At 35.6% G+C, this 20,653-nt stretch overlaps 1 protein-coding gene across 1 annotated transcript in view; it reads right to left on the reverse strand.

Moving 5' to 3' along the window:
* LOC148956662 (nonsense-mediated mRNA decay factor SMG8) overlaps window positions 1–20,653 on the reverse strand; it is a 107,070-nt gene that overhangs the window by 7,897 nt on the left and 78,520 nt on the right. Inside the window, exons 9-13 of the mRNA XM_089091652.1 lie at window positions 20,104–20,300; window positions 16,516–16,709; window positions 12,862–13,149; window positions 9,084–9,258; window positions 4,805–4,987 (exon numbers count right to left, since the gene is read on the reverse strand). Coding sequence (XP_088947778.1) covers window positions 4,805–4,987; window positions 9,084–9,258; window positions 12,862–13,149; window positions 16,516–16,709; window positions 20,104–20,300 — 1,037 coding nt within the window. The remainder of the gene's footprint in view (window positions 1–4,804; window positions 4,988–9,083; window positions 9,259–12,861; window positions 13,150–16,515; window positions 16,710–20,103; window positions 20,301–20,653) is intronic.

The raw sequence follows: 20,653 nt of genomic DNA on the forward strand, positions 1-20,653 counted from the left end.
AATCATTTCAAAGCCTCCCTCCAAGGAAGCTCCCATTTCCTTTAAATATTTCTTTATGAAATCCTCCCACCCCAGACGATTAGCTGCTTTACGTTTACCCCTAGACGGTTGGCCGAAAAGGACAATCTTCGGTAATCTGTCATCCCTCATCCATAGAACATGCCTTTACCATCTAAACCTTTCTCTTATTATAGCCCTAGAAAGTAGAATTGAACCACACTTTTCGTACAATCTACTGTTTGAAATACGGTCAGTCAGTTGGAAACCCGGAACAATCCGTAGGCAGTTTCTCTGGAAAACATCTAGTAAATCAAATAGCTCAGCAAATGGAAATGCACTCGAAATACATATTTGGTTTTGAAGTATAAACATTATTTATGTTCCATGGAATATGGAAGGATTACACTCTTAGGCTGCTATTTTTACGAACATTCTAGGAGACAGGGGACCTTTAGACCAATCTTAGGGGTCTTACGGTTGGAGAAGTCCCCTCCCCTCTTGTTTGCATGTAAGTTTTAAACTATGTAATAGAGCTTTAAAATAGGTTAAATTTTAGTTTTAATTTAATATTTTTATGTTTTCCGTCAAAATCAGTAGACTTATGTTCACTTGTAAAACAAATTTTGAAACATAAGTCTGTTTTATGCAGAAGGAGAAGCTTCCAAGATGCGCAATATCCCCTTTTCTCACTGGCAGCGTAGTTTGACATTTAATCTGTCATCAAAATATTAACAGATCTTAACATGAAGATACTATAACCACCTACTACTATTAACAATTCGCTGCAACACCAAGCCGCCTGAGGTCAACACAGCTACACATGCTCCTTCTCCGTCCCAATCTATTCTAAACTCTTCAAACCCTTACGAGAAGTTTCAATTTCCATTAAGTCCTTCCTTACGACCTAATCCCAACCCATTCGGAAACGACCTGCTTTCGTTTCGTCCTAGGTGGTTGGGCGAAAACGACTATCTTTGGGAACCTGTCATCCTTCATCCGCAGAACGTGTCCTAGTCTTCCCAAACTTTCTCTCATTATGGCCCTAGAAAGCGGGACAGAATCCCATTTTTCTGGAGCTTACTGTTTGAAATACGGTCAGTCAGACGGGTACCCAAAAGAATCCGATGACAATTCCTTTGGAAAGCATCTGGTATATCATGCAAGGATAGGATCTTTGCTAAACCTCTTCTATCGGCTGAATCAAACGCTTGCTCATAATATGTAAAACTGAGGATTAAAGGGGTTTGATGAATCAGGCGCTTCTCATCTTTTAACCTAAGAGTGAAAATTCGGTCGATGCATCCTTCCCCCTTTCTAAAACCGCGCAGTTCTTCCTTTAAAACTTTATCTACAGAGCCTGTAAAAGTAAAAAGTGTCATCATACTTAGTAATTTTTTTCCTAAAGAAACCAAGCTAATTCCTCTACAATTACCACACTCACTCTTATCACCTTTCTTATAGAAGGGTTTAATTAAAATTTTCCTAAAATCGCTAGGTACTTTCCACTTTTTTGAAAACCATATTCATAGTTTTCAGTAATTAATCTCTAACTGCACAGCCGCCATATTTAAGAAACTCGTTTACCGTACTGTCAGCACCTGGAGCCTAGTTTTATTTTTTTTTCATTTTAGTACTGTCTCAAGTTCTTTCTTGTAAAACGTCCTGCACATCCCTCTTTATATCATTTTTTATCACCCATCGTGGCTCTGTTCTCATCTTTAACTTGGATAAGTCCAGATTGGCTATTCCCTCTCAATTTTTTAATATATAGCAATTCAGCAATTTTATTCATGACCTCCACTTCATACCTCCTCAATTCATATTTTAATGCTTTCTCTACCGTACTCTTTCACTCAAATACTTCTTGTAAAAGTCCCTCTTCTCTATCTACTCGACTTGAAGCATCTTTACTAATATTCCTAGCCGTAATTTCCTTCTAAGACACCACTTGCTACTTACACAATAGACAAACAAGGATTTACCTGTACAAAAATATTGTCCATAAAAAATATATTTAAACGAGTACCAGTCAGGTTTTGCGTTCTTTTTACTGTCTCAATTTTTCATGTTTAAATCGAAGGTATATCGCCTTCTTCAACAAATGTATAGATAACGTGTGTTAAACAATGTCATTGGCTAACACAACACAAGACGCATCGCAAAGAGTAACCAACTAAATTAAACACATTTTTTAACAGGGAACTTTCCCTGTGTAGATACATTTTTAAAGCAAGATATGTTTTTACAGTCAGTATTTTTGAGGGTTAGAAAAATCTTCTTTGCATCCATCCCCCCCCCCCATGCAAAAAAATCGAAATAAAATTTATTACGAATCATATTAACAACTCAAGCAATTTTCCGGGAGGAAGAAACCCGTATTGGCATCTAGATTTTTCGCCCTAATACTGACTAAATATATATATATATATATATATATATATATATATATATATATATATATATATATATATATATATATATATATATATATATATATATATATATATATATATATATATATAATAACAATAATAATAATAGGGGGTGCAATTTGGAACTATTGGGTCAGGATCTAATATAATAAATTAACTTTATGAACTTGGCTATTATGACTGTGAATATCTTATCTAGGAGGAACCGTTGTTTACTACCCCCCCCCACCGAGAAATAACCATGAGGAAAACACTCTCCCCCCCAAAAAATACCCCCCACCCACACGGCTGGTTGGTCTCCAATGACTTTCAACTTATAAAAAACGGCTAAAATCTCAATTTCTGGCGTAATGAGCATCCTCCGAAGTTTCTGCAACCATGAGGTGGAGGTGGGAATGAGGAAGGGTCAGTCCTCTCCTATACGAAATAGATTGTGCTGATTTTGGGGTTCCTTTACTTTCAAAATAACAGCGTAGACCAGAAGAATTCCCAGAAATCAGTAGAGATTAAATATCAATTTCACATTTTTGATGCGTTTTTTTTTTAATTTTTTTGTACCCCCCCCCCCCTCCCTCCCCCTGTATCCTGGATATGGCCCTGGGCATTATATATCAATTTCTACCTTCACAATTCCCTCGTCTCTCCCTTAAAACTAATTTTGTATTTATCTGAAGGCTCAATGAGAGTTGGGATATTTTGACACTAAAATACACCCTTTGAATCATCCCCCTCTTTCCCTAACTACAAAACAACCAGAGAACCACGTTGTAGAAGTTTAAAGCCCTTATACATAAATGTTTGGAATTGTGAAACAGGGAATTTACCTCAGACGGTGAAATTTATTTTTACCTTGAAAATATTTCGGCTAGTTAGGGAGGTTTTCAGCTAGTTTTACCTCAAAGGATGTATATCAATGCCAAAACATCCCAACTCTCATTGAGCCTTCAGATAAGTTAATACAGAATTAGTTCTAAGGGAGAGACGAGGGGAGGTGGAAATTTAAGTGTAATCCCCAGAGCCGTATCCAGGGCATTTATTTGGTGGGTTATTTTTTCGGGGGGGGGGGGGGGGTACAAAAGAAAATTTAAAAAAACGTATCAAAAATGTGAGATTGATATTTAATCCCTCCTAATTTCTGGGAATACTTCTGGTCTGCACTGTTATTATGAAAGTAAAGAGTAATATTAAACCCCAATATGAGCAAAATCTATTCCGTATAGGACAAGGACTGTCCCTTCATCATCCCCCCTCCACCTCGTGGTTGTAGAAACTTCAGAGGATCCTAATTCGATCAGAAATTGAGAGTTCTAGTCCTTTTTTATTAGTTGAAAGTGCTTGGAGACCAACCAGCCACAGGGGAGGGGGTGGGGGGTAAACGTCCAGACCCCTTATCTAGGAAACCGACTTAAAATGTATCTAAAAAGCAATGAATGCTTATTTAGGAAACAGAATTAATATTTATTTAAGAGGTAAGGGATAACAGCATACAATCTATACTAATCACAAAGAACAAGCTGAAAAAGTTTGATTCTGACAAATTTTTTTCTGCTCGAAAGGTTTGAAAAGGTCAAACTGTATGTGAGCACTGCACCGAAGGCAGATGGTAGGAGAGAGAAAGGTTTCCTCGCATCATTATAAAATAGCAGTGGTGTGTCTGCTGTACTGACAAATTTAAGTCCGAACTGACTCAGCCGATTCAGATTCTATTATTTAATGACTTGACAGTATTTTACGCCAACTCTCGAATTAAGAACTTTTTCAAAGATTAACGCTCAGTTTTGAGGTTTTGTCATATTGACTTTTTTAAGTTTGCGATCTTGCCTCAACATAAGTTAGTTTTTTTTTCGCAATTAGAAAAACCTCGAAGGATATGAAGAAAGCCTGTCGGCCAAGATGAGAATATTGGAAGCCATGCTAATGATAGTGTTGGTTACTATTTCGACTGAACAGATATCAGAGCATAAGTTATACAAAAAATATGGTTCTACACCACTTCCTTAGGTCATCCCCAAATGGGGTAGAGAAAGGTCATAAGAATGGGCTTAAACGAAATTGAGAATTTCTGGGGGTAGAGTGATTTTTTAACAGATTAGGGAGAAGGAGCGTATCAGATTGGCGCAGCAGTGAGCTGTTAGCAGGAGCAGTAGTATTTGTGAAAATGCATTCTAAGGGGTTTAAGATAATTCAATCCAACTTACTTGTGATGGCTCGACTTAACACAATTTTTTCTTTAAGCGGTATACGTTCATCCAATTTAAAATATTTGCCCAAGAATAGTCGCAATGGTACACTCTGCAAACACTGCAAGAAACGGTGCACATACCTAGCCGTTTTGAAATATTCGGTGAAAGAAAAGAACAGAAAAAGGATACGGTAATCGAAGGATCCAGTAAGCACTTTGACTTAGCTTGATAACTTCCTTCTTTCCAGTGACAAAAGTAATCCCCTGCAAATCAGGTCCAAATCGGATGTGGGGATCTAGGGTTACAGTGACAGGTGCCTTTGGCGTTACAATATGGATCCTCATCAACTGTGCTATTAGAGATTTATTCGATCTGAAATGACGAAAGCAAAATTTTCAAATTAGTAAATATTTGAAAGGAAAGAAAACAATCAAAATACCCAAATTACCTCAAATAACGTTGACGGTCCCCTCTCCCCATCGAACCTCCTAAAAGTTTCCAAGTTAAAAACTTTACTGAAAATTATACAAATTCATTAAATTGAAAGTTTTGTCTAGCCAGTAGCAATTTCAGTACATCTGAATGAATTGAATTTAGAAGGAACGAAACAATGACGAAAATTCATAATACATAAAATGACGAAAATTGACGAAATTTGAAATGACAAAAATTCATAGACAAATAAAACTAATTGATTGTTATAAGTATACTGATGTAGAAAAAATTCCTGTAAGCTTGGTCTTTATTAAATGTTTGCTGCTACAATAAGAACAAAAAATCTGCACAAAACAAACATTTTAGTGTCGTATCCCCACCCCCTAATCTTTACAATCCAAACAAGGTAGACCCAACCGTAAGAACTATATTCCGATACAAGTTTTAATCATAAGCATTTTAACTAGAAATTCTTAAATTAATGCTCTACAGCAGTTGTTCTCAAACTTATTTAGACACTGTGCCCCTTTTTATCCACATAACATTTTAGGTACCCCTTCTCAGTTACTGGTACTAAGTAAACTATAGTTCTAGAGTTAAAGGGTTCTTTTTTTTTGTTGGCTGGCCGCGAACCCCCTAAAAATGTTGCGTACCCCCAAGTGGTACGCGTGCCACAGTTTGAGAACCCATGCTCTAGAGAAGTCTGACTCCTTAATGCTTGATTTTCGTATTAAAATAATTGAACATAATATTTGAATATGTTTTTAATATTTTATTTTTTGACGATTGTATTTTGTTTATATATTATTTTTTTTACTCATAACATTCGCAGGGAAGAAGTCCCTTTTCGACAATTTAATGGCTTTCTGCTTTATTTATTATTTAAATATTAAAAAGTAAGTCATTTGTTGGGATTTCATACAACGTCACAGTGTACATCTTATTGAATCAAAAGCAAGTCAATAAATGGACACAAATACAGGTGATAGGCACGTTCAGAAGGGATAAAGGGGCTTTGTGCCCCTATATCGTCCACTTCCTGGAAATTTTAAAAATGTCTCCCAAGTATTTCTATGTATTTCATATAATTCGCAATTTTTAATTTTTTTTCCGAACGATTAAGGAATTCCGTTCCCTTTTGAAATCCTTTCCCCGTGAGGAGTGGGTTTCGAGTCCTGGTGTCGCTGGTTATTTGGTTTGAAACGGGGGTCAGTGGCGTGACTCTGTACGCTCAGCTAGAGTCAACCCAGCTCTAAATGGGTACCAGTAGAAATCTAAGGAAAGTAAACAGTAAGGGTGTGCGAAAGCACAGGATAGCTTGGCCCCCAGCCCCTCATTGCACTTTCTAGCTGAAGGGCCATAAAAAGGAGATCAGGACACCCGTTAGGAACTTTAAATGTTCGAATTTGTGTTTCATATTTGATTTTGGTTTCAAAAGCAAAGATAAAAATTAATATTGCATCCAAATAAATCGCATTTATGGGCAGACTGAACCGTCACCTCTGGCGAAAACCAAACATCAGTCGCACAACAAAGCTGCGGATTTTCAACACCCTCGTCGGCTCTGTGATGCTCTATGGAGCTGAAATGTGGCAAGCTTCAGCCGCAACCCTCAAGGCAATTGATGTCTTTCAGTCGAAGAGCCTGAGGAAGATCGAAGGTCTACGATGGCTCGTATTCGTCAGCAATGAGAAGCTGCTGCAGCTCACCAAGCAGTCTCGGTTTTCGACCCGAGCAGCTGAGCGATCACTACGATGGTTCGGACACCTACTTCGAATGCCTCCACACATACCTGCGAAAACAATCCATGACTTCGACCCTGTCAAAGCCGGTTGGAAGCGACCTCGCGGCCGACCGAAGAAACGATGGTCTGACAGCCTGTCCGAGTTCCTGACGATGGCAAGTATCAGGTTGAGCGATGTTCAAACACTTGCCATGGACCGAAGAGGATGGAGGAGGCAGACGTCACTCTCTACGCCGAGCAGCGCCCGGCAGGAGACATAAGTCAAAAAGTCAAAGTCAAATAAATCGGCTGTTTTGACCAAGGTCAAGGAGCTTGAATATTTAGGTCCTAACCCTCAGTTTGTTTGATATTAATACTATGCCCTAGTCATACTATAGCCACATCCGTGCATAAATGCGCAAGAATTATGAAGGATCTATTTTGTTCCTTGATTTTAACTTGAGGCTTGTACTACAAAAGTGGAATATTGAAATGGCGTAACATAAGCTTGAAAAGCCAATTTTCATCACTAATATGCTCCCTGAACTGTTGCTACAGAATAAATGAGTCAAACCCGACTAATGAAACAGGGTCACTGTCTGCCAATGATACAACAGCCATTAGCATCGTTAAGTCAGAGGAGTTGCTAGAAAAGTCTACGATATCATTAGCTGATAAAATTGTTACATGGCTATGCTTAATTAGCTATAGCTATGCTAAGAATTAGCATAGCTAGGACTAATTTTAGCACTTTTTTTTCACAATCACCAGCTGGATTAAGGAGCAAGAGTTATGAAACCGACTGGGTCTTTGAAATACCATGGGATAGTAATTGATGAAGCTTCATCTTTTAAGCAACATGTAAATTAATTAGTAAAATCCTGGCAGGAAATCTATGTATAGGCCTAATGAAGAAACTCCAGCTTTTTTCCCCTAAATCAATTCTCCGTCATCTTTACTTTTCCCTCATTCATCCGTGTATACTTTAATGTTCAAGTAATTTGCTTGTCTACTTTTCCATCTATCCTTAAGAGTCTTACAAAATAATTCTCCTCGTCAGTCTGCTTTGCGCATTTAACCAAATTTAAAACTTTGGCAGTTGCTGGCCTTTGTCAACTCTATCCACTATAGTTTATTTTTGGATTGAAGGAGGATATTAAGCCTTGTGGTTCCAGCGACTTATTGTGTTGGGTCTACTATTCATTCCCCGATACAAAGGTTGGTGATGATTTTCTTGTACATAGAACCAATTCTTCACGTTACCCAGAGGTACCCAGAAATTGAATAGTTTAAAAAGTGATATTAAGACCATTGATGATTTTAATTCATTTATAAAAACTACTAAAGAGCTGTTATTTTAGCAGAATATGAACTTTGCTTTATTTATGGTGATTTATGGCTCTGGAATTATAGTTTCCAGATGTAAAAATTGATATTTGTTTGTTATATACATATTGATTTTAGCGGCGGTATTGGTGGCTGCTATTGGGTGCAAAGTTCTTTTTCTTTCTTTTTTTCTTTCAGTGAGTTTTCTTTTACCTCCCCCACGAACAAACATTGATTTGTAGGGAAGGTAGTAAAAAATTTGTTATGTTAATTATGTATTTTTTTAATAAATGCTTATCCCATTAACACTATGCCTTTGCATCTTTCAGCATAAACATCATGCAAATAGAGAAATCATTATTAAAAATTTCCATCTTTTCTTATTTCAAAAAAAGTTATCTTTACTCCAATTGGTCAATCCTAAGAAGTATGTTTAAAAGTTGAACATAGTTCAACTAACTGAATTATACATAGGATCCATTTTTGGCACTGTAGTCATGCATAATTTTGCTTTTATCCTCAAGTGGAACTATAATTTGGCTCAACTGTTACCGGTTCATCGTCGTTTAACAGTTAAATTCTGCTTAAGCCATTATTTTTATTTTAATAATTGCTTAAGTGCTAAAATAGCACTCTAATGTGGCTTAAATGAAGGGCACTGACGACACTATTGCCTATGTTTCCAATTTTTGTTGTAAGTTTGTCACAAATTCTTCATCAGGTTTTTGAAATCTCAGAATAAAACATTTTTTCAAGTCTATAGTGTTTTTTTTCTTTTACCTAGTAGTTTTCTATTGTTTCTTCGGACGAATTTACAGAGACATGGCAGGCTTAGTTTCCAAAGAGGCTCGACTTTTTAAGTTTTAAAGATTAGGAGAGGAGGGAGATCTGAACCCCCCAAATGTTTCTCCTGGGTAATCCTTTAAGTATCTACTTCGTAAAAACAGAGTTGTGTGCATCAGCATTACAATAAGGAATCAGTACCTGCAGGGACAAGTCATGTATAGAGGCATGTCAGAACCAATTATTCTTACAGCTGTTTCTTTCACACCCGTAATCGGAGCTCGAAGTACCTTCTCTGGAGCGCAGCATATAAATCGATGTCCTCGAGGACATTCATACTCTACACCGATGAAGATTTTCACAGTAAATTCTGCTTCTAGAAAAAAAGAGAATTTGTAGAGAATGCAAATGATAAGCCCTAATATTTTGTTTTCTTTTTAGATACAGATGGAAACTACTTGCATACACAAATGAACGAACCCAAAAATTTAGTCTGAGGGAAGGAGAGGAGGGGTTCAAGACCTAAAATAGCAGCCTGTAGGTAATTCGGGTTTATCATTGCAAACTTTTTATGAAATTAGTAGAACGAAAAAAAAAGTAATAGCATTCAAAAAATTAAAAACATGTTGTCTACAATAGCAAACTGAAAATTTTAAAGCAGGCTGTTATAAAAAGTAGACTATGCTTTTAATCTGAGTCTCCCTTCCCGGTTCATACACCCATATATATGAGACAAAATCACAATATACATAACACCTAAAATATAATGTGGTCCTTTGACTGTGGGTAAAAGCAATAATCATTACAGGCTTGACTGGTGGACAGTCAAGAAAGTTGGATTTAAATATAAAGATAGAGGTATCATCTATACTAGCCCAGAACGTAGAAATTTGTTTCTGGATCATTAAAGCATTTTTTTGGGGGTGATTGGGGAGGGGGAGGGGGTTGTTGAAAAATGCAAAAGAGGTGGATTGTAGGACGTATTGGGAAAAAATGGGAACATCAATACAGCATTGCAATCTTGACATTAACGGACAGGGAGGAGGGCACAGGCGTAAAGGGCTTAAAGAGGAGAGCGCCTGAAAAAAAAATATCACACAACATCTTCTGAGTGCCTGCATTAGATTTGGTGGTTAGTACAAAACATTTTCAGGTCTTCAAAATATATTAACTCTTACATTTTAAGTATTCCTCCAGCCACAAACGAGAGGTTTTCATCAAATTAACCTATCCACCTCCATTTCATAGCGCATTACCTAGAAAACAGCAATTTCAATATAAAAGACTTGTAAAGGTTTCCACAAAACAACTTGGCTTAGCTCTTTCCAGCTGTGAAATATATACCAAGAGTAGAGACTAAAACGGTGAATACACATGATATGATTATTCAAGGTTAATTAACAGAGTTTTGAAAGAATGAATGAATGAATGATGCTTTATTTATAAACGAACTTTCATAACATTAAACTGCCGAATTTGTAGTTTTTTGTCAGGTACATTATAAACCTATAACATTGTCGATACATCATAAATGTTGTTGGTACATCATGTTTACCGTCAGGTACATTCCACAAAACAGTTTAAAGGTTTCCACAAGACAGCTTGGCTTAGCTCTTTCCAGCTGTGAAATATATACCAAGAGTAGAGACTAAAACGGTGAATACACATGATATGATTATTCAAGGTTAATTAACAGAGTTTTGAAAGAATGAATGAATGAATGATGCTTTATTTATAAACGAACTTTCATAACATTAAACTGCCGAATTTGTAGTTTTTTGTCAGGTACATTATAAACATATAACATTGTCGATACATGATAAATGTTGTTGGTACATCATGTTTACCGTCAGGTACATTCCACAAAACAGTTTAAAGGTTTCCACAAAACAGCTTGGCTTAGCTCTTTCCAGCTGTGAAATATATACCAAGAGTAGAGACTAAAACGGTGAATACACATGATATGATTATTCAAGGTTAATTAACAGAGTTTTGAAAGAATGAATGAATGAATGATGCTTTATTTACAAACGAACTTTCATAACATTAAACTGCCGAATTTGTAGTTTTTTGTCAGGTACATTATAAACATATAACATTGTCGATACATCATAAATGTTGTCGGTACATCATGTTTACCGTCAGGTACATCATAAACATAAAGCATTTTAAAAACATTGTCGTTTTTTGTCAGGTAAATTATAAAAACATGTTACGATGGTCCCGACTGGCCTGTCATTTAAAAACGCTAACAAACAAACTGACCCATTATAAGATAAGAGTGCAATTTTTATTTATTTAGGATTTCAACAAACGCAGGCACAAAGCTCTTTCTATAACGCTCAATTCTTGCAATGATATGATTTAGAACCTGAATTTGTTTGCGCTTTTGATCGAGGTAAACGTTGCTTTGGTGGGCAATAAGGGATTGGGAGTAGATATTAAAAACATGGGTTAAGACGCAGATTATTCCCATAATTAGTGCAAAGAGTAACACGTCGGGCTGCCAAGGTTGGAAGACGGGATTCCTTGAGGAGGAGAATGTAAGGCAAATTACCCCGACCGTAAATACTTCTCAAGTCTCTCTTCTGGATAATTTCTAGCCTGTCGGACTGATCCAACGTAAGGCCAAAATGCCATAACGGGCAAGCATACTCAAGCAGTAGACGGATTAAAGATATGCAAAGGCGGAGGATATGTGCTTCGGGAATAAAATTTTAGCAAATAACTTAAGAGACAGAGATGGAGTAACCTGTTTAATAATAGAACAAATATAGTCCTCCTATTTCAAATCGCTCGTCAGTGTTTCCCCTAAGAGTTTAGTTTGTTTGTAATTATTTCATTAGGTGATGAAGTTGTAAACAATGGCTTTGATTTAAGAAAACTAAGGGTCATATTATTAGGTTTTTGAGAATTCACTTTAATTTTTGGCTGGGCTGCTTCACTTGCAACGTCTTCAAGAATTTCCATTGCGCTGCTCTTAATATTTCTTTGCACCTTTCAAGCAATGAGATGTCATCACCAAACTTCCATCAATCGGCTGATTCATTAGCAAGAATTTTGATCATTACCAAAAATAGTAAAGGACCTAAAAGTGTACCCTATGGAACTTCGCAAGAAATAGAGAGTGAATCAGAATCAACATTTTTATACTTAACAACTTGACTTCTATTTGACAGAAAATATGCAATAATATTGACTAGAAAATGAGGTACTTCAAATTCATTCAGCAGTTTTTCAACTAAAACATTATGACTAACAAGATCAAAAGCTTTTTGGAGGTCAATTAAAAGGAGATTGAGCCAGGTATCTGGCTCGTCAAGTAGTTCATATACGCATCAAGGAGACTGACCAGGTAAGGTGTTGTTGATAAACCTTTCATGTTTACGAATTGTTGTTCTTCTACAAGTTCAAGGATTGTCTCTTCAAACCAATCTGCTGCGAACTCTCATACAGTTTAGAGAATATCGGTGTTAAGGTAATTGGCCTGACTCCATAGAAATCCAAACTAGCCCTTTTCTTCTTTATGGGTGTAACGTATCCTTTTTTCCAACACTTAGGGAATGCACCACTTCTAGTTATTTTGTTAAAAATATTTGATAAATGTTTTGATAGTTTATCAGGAAATAATTTTACTAAATCAATTGGAGTATCAAGGGGGCATATTTAACTTCTCTTTAGTTTTAAGAGAGACACTATATTACAATAAAAATTGCCCTTGCAAATGCCTTTGGGAAAGAATAAAATCAAAAGAGGAAGCCTAATCACGTCATGAACATCACCAATCATTTCAGGAAAGTCAATAACCCAAAGATAGTATGTTTAACTCGAAACTTGGAAATGGAGGGAATGGAAGGGTAGGATGACATGGAATGCAGTCCATGAAATATAGCTGTAATGGAATGATGAACAGCATGAAATGGTAAAATACTTTTTTGAGATGTAGCAGACGAGAAAAAATGCCTAGAATGCAACTAACCAGATTTGAGGTTTTTGCTATATTTATCAGTTCTTCCAGAACGATGCCTCCTCGAACTTTCTAAGATTGTTGGCCATTTTTCTGCATGCTCGATTTTGACAGCAACATCCCATGGAAGAAGGAAACCAGTATGGGCTAGAAACCCCGGCATCATGTCACTTAAACCAATATTATGTGAATAGTAACTGGATGGACCGACACACTTGAGTGACCATGATGAAAAGGATGAAACTAAATCAGCTGGTTGACCAACATAAGGTACCATGTCTGCAAGTTTTTTCTTTTCGTCTGAAAGAAAAAAAAGAACTAGAAATATAAAGCTATGAAAATAAGTTCACACAGCGCGATGGATTCATGTATCCGATAAATTGACTTTCCAATATCTGATCCGCTTTAAATGCATAGAATAATCAGGGGAGATAGACAGGGGCAGAGAGAGAAATCGGGAGGGAGAGAATGATAAAGAGAGAGAGGGAGAGGGAGAGAGAGAGAGAGAGAGAGAGAGAGAGAGAGAGAGAGAGAGAGAGAGAGAGAGAGAGAGAGAGAGAGAGAGAGAGAGAGAGAGAGAGAGAGAGAGAGAGAGAGAGAGAGAGAGAGAGAGAGAGAGAGAGAGAGAGAGAGAGAGAGAGAGAGAGAATCATGTCAAAGGCAGAATCATTTCATGAGCGTAACTGAAGGTAAGGGTTCCAGAACCCATCCCTAAAATAAACTACTGAAATTCAAACACCATTTTAATAAATATTCAATTCAAAGATATTCACAATTTAAAATATTTCAATGATTTTAATTTTCTTGGTATTCAGTGTACTAGATTAACAACAATTTCTGAAACTTAAGTAGCTAGGCTGGAGTACCTTTCTTTTTCAGCCAAACCATTGACAATCATTTATTGACAATCATTCAATCAATTATCGACAATCATTTATGACAATCATTTTCATATCTGAAAATCTTTATTCAGTCTGAAAAAAAAAAAAAAAATCCCCAGCTGCTGTACTCAGCATAAAAGATGTATCTCATTAAATCTTACTTTTCGGTAGTTAGAAATCGAATGAATTCATATACAGTACCTAAAAGAACATTGTGCTATTCATTTCCTTAGTGGTTGTATGGCTTTAGATCATTTCTAAGTGACGTAAAACTTTTTTACGACACAATATGGTCAATTGACTTGTCAACTGCCCTTCTAAGCCTAAAAAATGTGCTTCGAGAAAAATTGAATATTACCATTGGGAATTTGAAAAAGCTATACATCACACCTACTCTAAATATCATAATTATGTGTTTTTATGCGTTGTTCTTATACACTTTTGTACTACATAGAGACCATTTTGACAATGAAATGACAATACTTTTAAAGACAAGCTTTCTTTTGTTTTACAGACAGGTGGTTAAGCTACTTATACTTCTTTTTATGTGAAATATTAAAAAGTTTTGTTTTTAGGGTTCGTGTTTTTTATATTTTCACTTTTACTAGACCTTTATCTATGTTTTTTTTATTCTTCTTCCTGCATTGAGGACGGATGAACAGAATGTCAGCTCAAATATTTATATTTTCTCTTCTTTCACTTCGTTTATCTTCGTCCCCAGTTTTCTCTTTCTGTCATACATAGTCAGTGGGATCTCAAAATCTATCTACAAATAATAAAAAAAGGGAATCTCGAGAATATTTTGTTCTTTTTTTATTTTCTATTTACTATTTTAATACCATAACGGATAATGCTAAAATGTACTCCGCTGTTTCTGTTATAAGCTAAAAATGAACACAAAACTATTCAAAATAGTTAATTTTTTTTACCTTTTTGCCATTCATCGAGAAAATACTTTTTTAAGAGACAAGAATAGGAAAAAATTGAAATATAGATAAGTCAGCCTGAGTAAAGGATTCCTTTGCAGTAGTATCGTCTAGGGCTCGTTGGTGAGCTAAGGATTTAAACGTCTACATGCAATTGCATCAACTGATTTTCGTTTCTACAACAAGCCTTACTGCAGTAGCACTTTATTTGGGGCTACGTAAGTTCAACACAAGTGTGTGTTTTGGCCTCTCTTGCGCCCGGGAAAAATCTTGATTAACCCCCCCCCCCCCTGTATCCTAAAAATTTTCAGGCCAAACTAAAAAGAATCATTGATTAACAAAATTTGCTATTTATTTAAATCTGTTTTTTTCTTACTTTAGCCTCCACAAAATTATTATTCATCTCATCCCAATTGATTGCTTCTAATTCTTCACATTCATGCTCATTAACGCTTAATCATTTAGTCGCTTCCGGCCCATAGTCGATCTGAGGTGCATCTGAGTTTAAGTTTACTAAACAACGGCTCATTACTGACCGTCGACACTGCAATCGCTAATAATATTTGATAGGCAACTCCTACGTTGGCAAAGATCCCTTCATTTCCGTATTGCACAAATAATTCTAACACATGTATAGGTCTCTTGAAGGAAATGTTTCAGTGTTGATTTGTTTTTTTTTACATCTTGGGGCTCGTGGAACGAGTGAATGAAATCTAAATCATCGCAACATTTTTCACCAAGTTTGAGGCAATTCGCTTTAATATCATCAACGTTCGTGCCATCTTCAAATAACTCTCTGTATTAAGCTCGATTTCGGATTCAATTTGCTCACACTTACTGCCAACTGCGCCCTCTTTTTATTTTAATATGAACTAAATTAAAAAAATTACAAAATGGTTATAATCGTTTGATTATTTATTTGAAATTTTACGCCCCTAAAATTACTGCACCCAGGGAAAGTGTCCTCTCTACCCCCTTAAAACCACCTCTGTTCAACACAAAGTGGTTACTCACTGGATTGTTCAGAGGTAAATTTAACCAAATCGAAAAAACAAATAGCAGATAGAATTCCAAACAAAATTCAAAGATGAAATGCGGGGATGTACTAATTATGTGATGTAAAGAGGGTTCAGCATTATTTTCTTTGACCTGGCTATGCAATTGAGTTCGGGTGTGTTTCAAAGTGAATTTAGAGACACTATTTTCAGAAAAAAACTCTTTAGTGTTTTTTACCCAACACATTGTTTCTATGTTTGTTTCATATTTTGCAAGCTGAAGAACAAACTGATTGCTAACATCATTGCTTGACTTGTTCAAAGACAAATTTAATAAAATCCATAAAACCACCAGGGGAGACAATTTGAGCGGAAATTCATTGCCTGTTTTGCGCTTTCTGCGCTGTTAACCTAGTGGAGAAAATGTCTAGAACTTTTTGGAGTTAACATTTGTGACTGGGAACAAGAAAGGTTCTGAAGTATATTTTTTGTCGTATTTTGGTTTAATATTCAGATTTAAGTAATTCCCCTATGAATGTGCAAAGCTAAAAGCAAATGAAGTGCTTTGACTGTTGGTTAATGAAAAAGAGAGATCACTGTGAGATACTTCCGAGTTAAAAAGTACGTTTTAATTCCGTTAGTTCGTTTTGTCATATCAACAAATATCCCTGCCTTTTGAACCATTGTTGCATTTATTTGTTGTTACTATGCCAAAGTTTGAAGCCAGTAAAAATAACGCAAAGGCTTATTTGTCCTTTTTAATAAAATTTAAAGCATATTTGACATATAAATTCTCTATTTCACAATGGTTAGACCCTAGAAAAAAGAAGTAAAATAGAATTTAGTCATTTAAGCTTCATATACCTTGGTGTTCATCTTGTTCATTACCAAGATCTACATGATCCAAATGGGAACAACAATCAATTTCCATTAAGTCATAGGTATACAGATTGGCAGCTTTTAGATCGAAAGGGTCTTCTCTCGGCCCTTGCTTGCGTCCACAGTTACAAGCAGCTACCATTCTTACTCCACTTGAATGATCCATCACAGGTAGTGACCTTAAAAAAAATACAGGTCAAAAGGTCTGGTCTATTAATTGGCAAACAATTAACTAAAAACGAAAGACAAATAAAAGACAGAAAAGAAAGACAGAGCGTGAAAGCAACTTCAAGCGATTTGAATTTTCAGGTCAGCGTTTTTTCAGTCAAGTCATTCTAAACAAAAAGAACGTAGAATTGAAATAAGGCAAAAGTTTCCAAGAGCCCAATAAAAATGCAAGCTCGAAGCACACTTCCCAGGTTTTCTGGTAGCTTTTAACCAGAAACTGTGAGACTTATAGCCCCAATCGAAATAACTTGAGCTAATTATGCTTTTTTTTTTCTGAGGCATTCTTTATTAATTTTTTATTCAACTGAGCTAATTATTAAAAATTACCCAGCCAATTGGCAGAAGTTTTTAGTCTTTAAAAGACAATCCGGGCGTTGACCTGGAATCAACTGAAAAAGATACAACGAAAATCAGGTAAAAAAATCTAAACCAAATGCCGAAAATTTTGCTACGTCGAGCAGCTTCCTGAACTGTGTAACGTGAGGAGTCAATATAGATGGGAGGGATTCAGACGTTTACCCTTTCGTCTAGCTCAACCCTCTCTAGTAAACCTCTCAATGAATTCAGACTTCTACAAAAATCAGACAGATCGATATGTTCAGCCTTTCAAGGGATATTTACAGCTTGTGTTTACAGTTTTAAAGGAAATCAACAGTTTCGAAAGATATTGACGATTTGGTTACATCTAGATATAATGAGTTACCATTTACATTTTAAAAATAATACAAATTTGTTTAGTGTCTTTATGGATTAGTTCTTATTTTCTTTTACTATACAACCTATTTACTTTTATGTTTGGCATGTTTCAATATAAAATTAATTAAATCTCTAAGCAGGGCTAATATAAAGCTATTTATTAAGACAATGCATCGTTTTAACTATTTAGTTATGTTTACGATATGTCTATGTGAATTTTGTTACAATTCTGTTTTCCCCAAAGCTCCAAAAATGCAGAAAATATTTCAGTTCACATCCCAAAAGTTTTCATAACAAGATATATTTCTAGGTCATATCCCCTTCCACTTGAGGCTCTAAAAACTGCTTCTACTACTAACAAGTCGTTGCAGGACTAGGCCACCCAAACCCAAAGCAGCTGTACATGCTCCTTCACCAAAGCTTCACTCTTTGCCCCCTTGTATAAAGTTCCAATTTCCTTTAATTTATTCCTTGTTACCTCTTCTCGCTATACTTTACCTCTAAAAGTGACCATAAAAGCTAAAAAAAAGCAAACTTAATTACAGTTGGCGCCTAAGAAATGTATCAGAGAGCTAGAAAGCTAGGGCGCTCCAGTCTTGGTCTTGACACAAGACTTTCGGTGCAACACCTCACTGAAGCTTTAAACTATTCTGACAATTTATTGTCATAAAGAGATAAAGTTTTGCTTTGTACATGTCAGAGCGAGCTTGTTCGGCTATATAAAATGTTTTTTCCCTTTAGTATTAATTGAAACACCCAGCAGGCTAAATAATTTATGTGATTAAAATAGATATTAAAAATCAAAAGATTTGTCATGTTAATTTGTATTCAGTAGAAACTTACGTCTTGTTTCCTTTATTATTTTCAAGCATAAAGAATCAAATATAGCCATACTTAAATAGATATTTGAAGTTAAAAGAAATATCTCTCATTAATATCATACCTTACAAGTTACATTACATCCTTCTATCCTATCAAAAGTGTAAACTACTAAGACTAAGCTATGGAAAAACGAAATTTAAATAGCTTAGCACTGAAAAAAAAAAATCTAAAGTACAACTGATCATTTGCGCCAAATTCCCGAAATAGAGAAAAACAGCTAAAAGAAAAGCGCGTATCGTGAATATTCTAAGTATATAAGGAGCATGGTAGTTTCGTTACTTATTTACGTAAGCCCAATCATGCAAAATAATAATAATAAAATGAAGGTAGAGCAATAATAAGAAGAAATAAACCACCAGCGAAAAATACATAATCAACCACAAAATCGGATTAGACGATGGTGAGAGGACAAGTGCGCAAAAGCAACACACCTATATTCAAAACTAGTCTAAATTACCTCCTACTACTACTATTACTGCAAACAGCTCGCTGCAGCACCAAGCTACCAAAGCCAACACAGCTACACACGCTCCTCCACAACCCCAACCGATTCGAAGTTTCACTCTTTAATTTAACCTTTCTCATGAAGTTCCAATTTCCTTTTAATCCTTCCCTTTTGAGCACAAACTTATTCCCACCTGCTTTCGTTTGTCCCTAGGCGGATGGCCAAAAAGCATAATCCCTCTGGCAATCTGTCCATCCTTTACCGGCATGACATGGCCTGGCTATCTTAGCCTTTCTTTAATTATAACCCATATAGACAACACAAACTGGTTTAAGTCATTTAAAGTTCTGTTTCACCGAAATCCATGACTTATATTATATCTCTTTTTCCGATCAAACGGATTTACATTGCTAAGGTTACATTACGGAAAAATACAAGTTAAATAATCAAGCATTACGACATATCTAAGGGTCTAAGACAAAGCTTAAATGATCAGCTATGACAAAACTTGGAAAAGATACTAAAAAACGGAAATTGAGGCTAGTGAATTAAAGCGAGTAAATAAATTTCTGGACTATTCTACCTAAATATACAATAAAGCGTAATTTAACATTCCATTTACAATCACTTACATATGTTTGAAAAAAATAACCAGCTATGACAAAGCTTAGAAAAAAACAATAACATATATTTGGAATGAAATGAAGTGAAAATAAAATATAACAGCTACAAATTTTAATCAAGAGAGTAAACGTTGAATTTTTTTTAAACGTATACTAATAAGTCCAAATTTTATGGCTTCACATCCGGAAGCCTTTATCAACAAGAAAAAAAAAGAGAAATACAAATTTTTAAGTAGCTAAAAAGAAAAAAAAACATAAGATGAGAAAAACATGAACTCTATGAAAAAAAATGAAAAACGAAAGAAATCCATGTCTAATTTTCTGAGATCCGAGTTTCTTTCGTTTTGTCTTTTCTTGCATAGTGTTTTTGTTTATTTTTTATTTTTTCTAAAGCACATTTGTAAAAACTTCCTAGTAGCTAGAACTTAATGTTATTTCAAATTAAATACATTTAGAACAACAAGACATATCCGCAATTGATAATATATGTCTATAATTGTTTAAATTTTTAAGGAGGAATGAGCAGGAGCCTCATAGGAAGAAGTAAAGAGAAAAACTTCAAAGACGGTGACGTCGAGGAGGGGGTGATTTTTAACGTTTCGTTTGTTATGCACTTTATTGTTTGTTTTTTTTTTACTTCGCTTCGCTTTTATTCACTTTTCATTAGTTGTAATCCCTTACTTTCTCAAGAACACTTACTTTTCTTCGTCAGCCTTCTCTTCTTGCGGTAAACGATGAATAGAATTGATGCAAGGGTTGCCCGTCAAACTCAATGTTTCACACATTTGCCTTCCTTTACCCCAAATAGTGACACACTCTTCTTCCAGTTTTGCCAAATATTTTTCAACCATCGAGCCTCTGGCATGCATGGAAAACAAAGCAACGGCGTGTGCTAGCTAGAAGAAAAGAGTATTCCCAAAGGATTGAACAAAATAGCTTCTTCTTCCACTTTTTGAGGGTGTACATGTTTGAACTATAAACCGACTCTTTCACGGAAAAGGCAGTGTTTACTTGACAAATATTTTAAATTTGTAGAGAAAGAAAACTAAAAAAAGTATATTTGTTTTGCAGACCCAGCCAGCAGAAAAACTTAGCTTGAAAAGCTTATACGTCTGTACCCAGCTGCGTTTCATCCAAAAAGCTACGTTTTTTATTAGATTTTCTCCGTTTCGTATTGCAAGTTCATTTGTCACGACAGTTCAAAGGCTCTATTGACGTGTTTTGCCTGAGCCACTGAAAAGCGTATCAG

The sequence above is a fragment of the Artemia sp. Qi Xiang Cuo genome, chromosome 1 (genome assembly GCF_049724085.1).
Source record: "Artemia sp. Qi Xiang Cuo chromosome 1, ASM4972408v1, whole genome shotgun sequence".
Lineage (NCBI taxonomy): Eukaryota > Metazoa > Arthropoda > Branchiopoda > Anostraca > Artemiidae > Artemia > Artemia sp. Qi Xiang Cuo.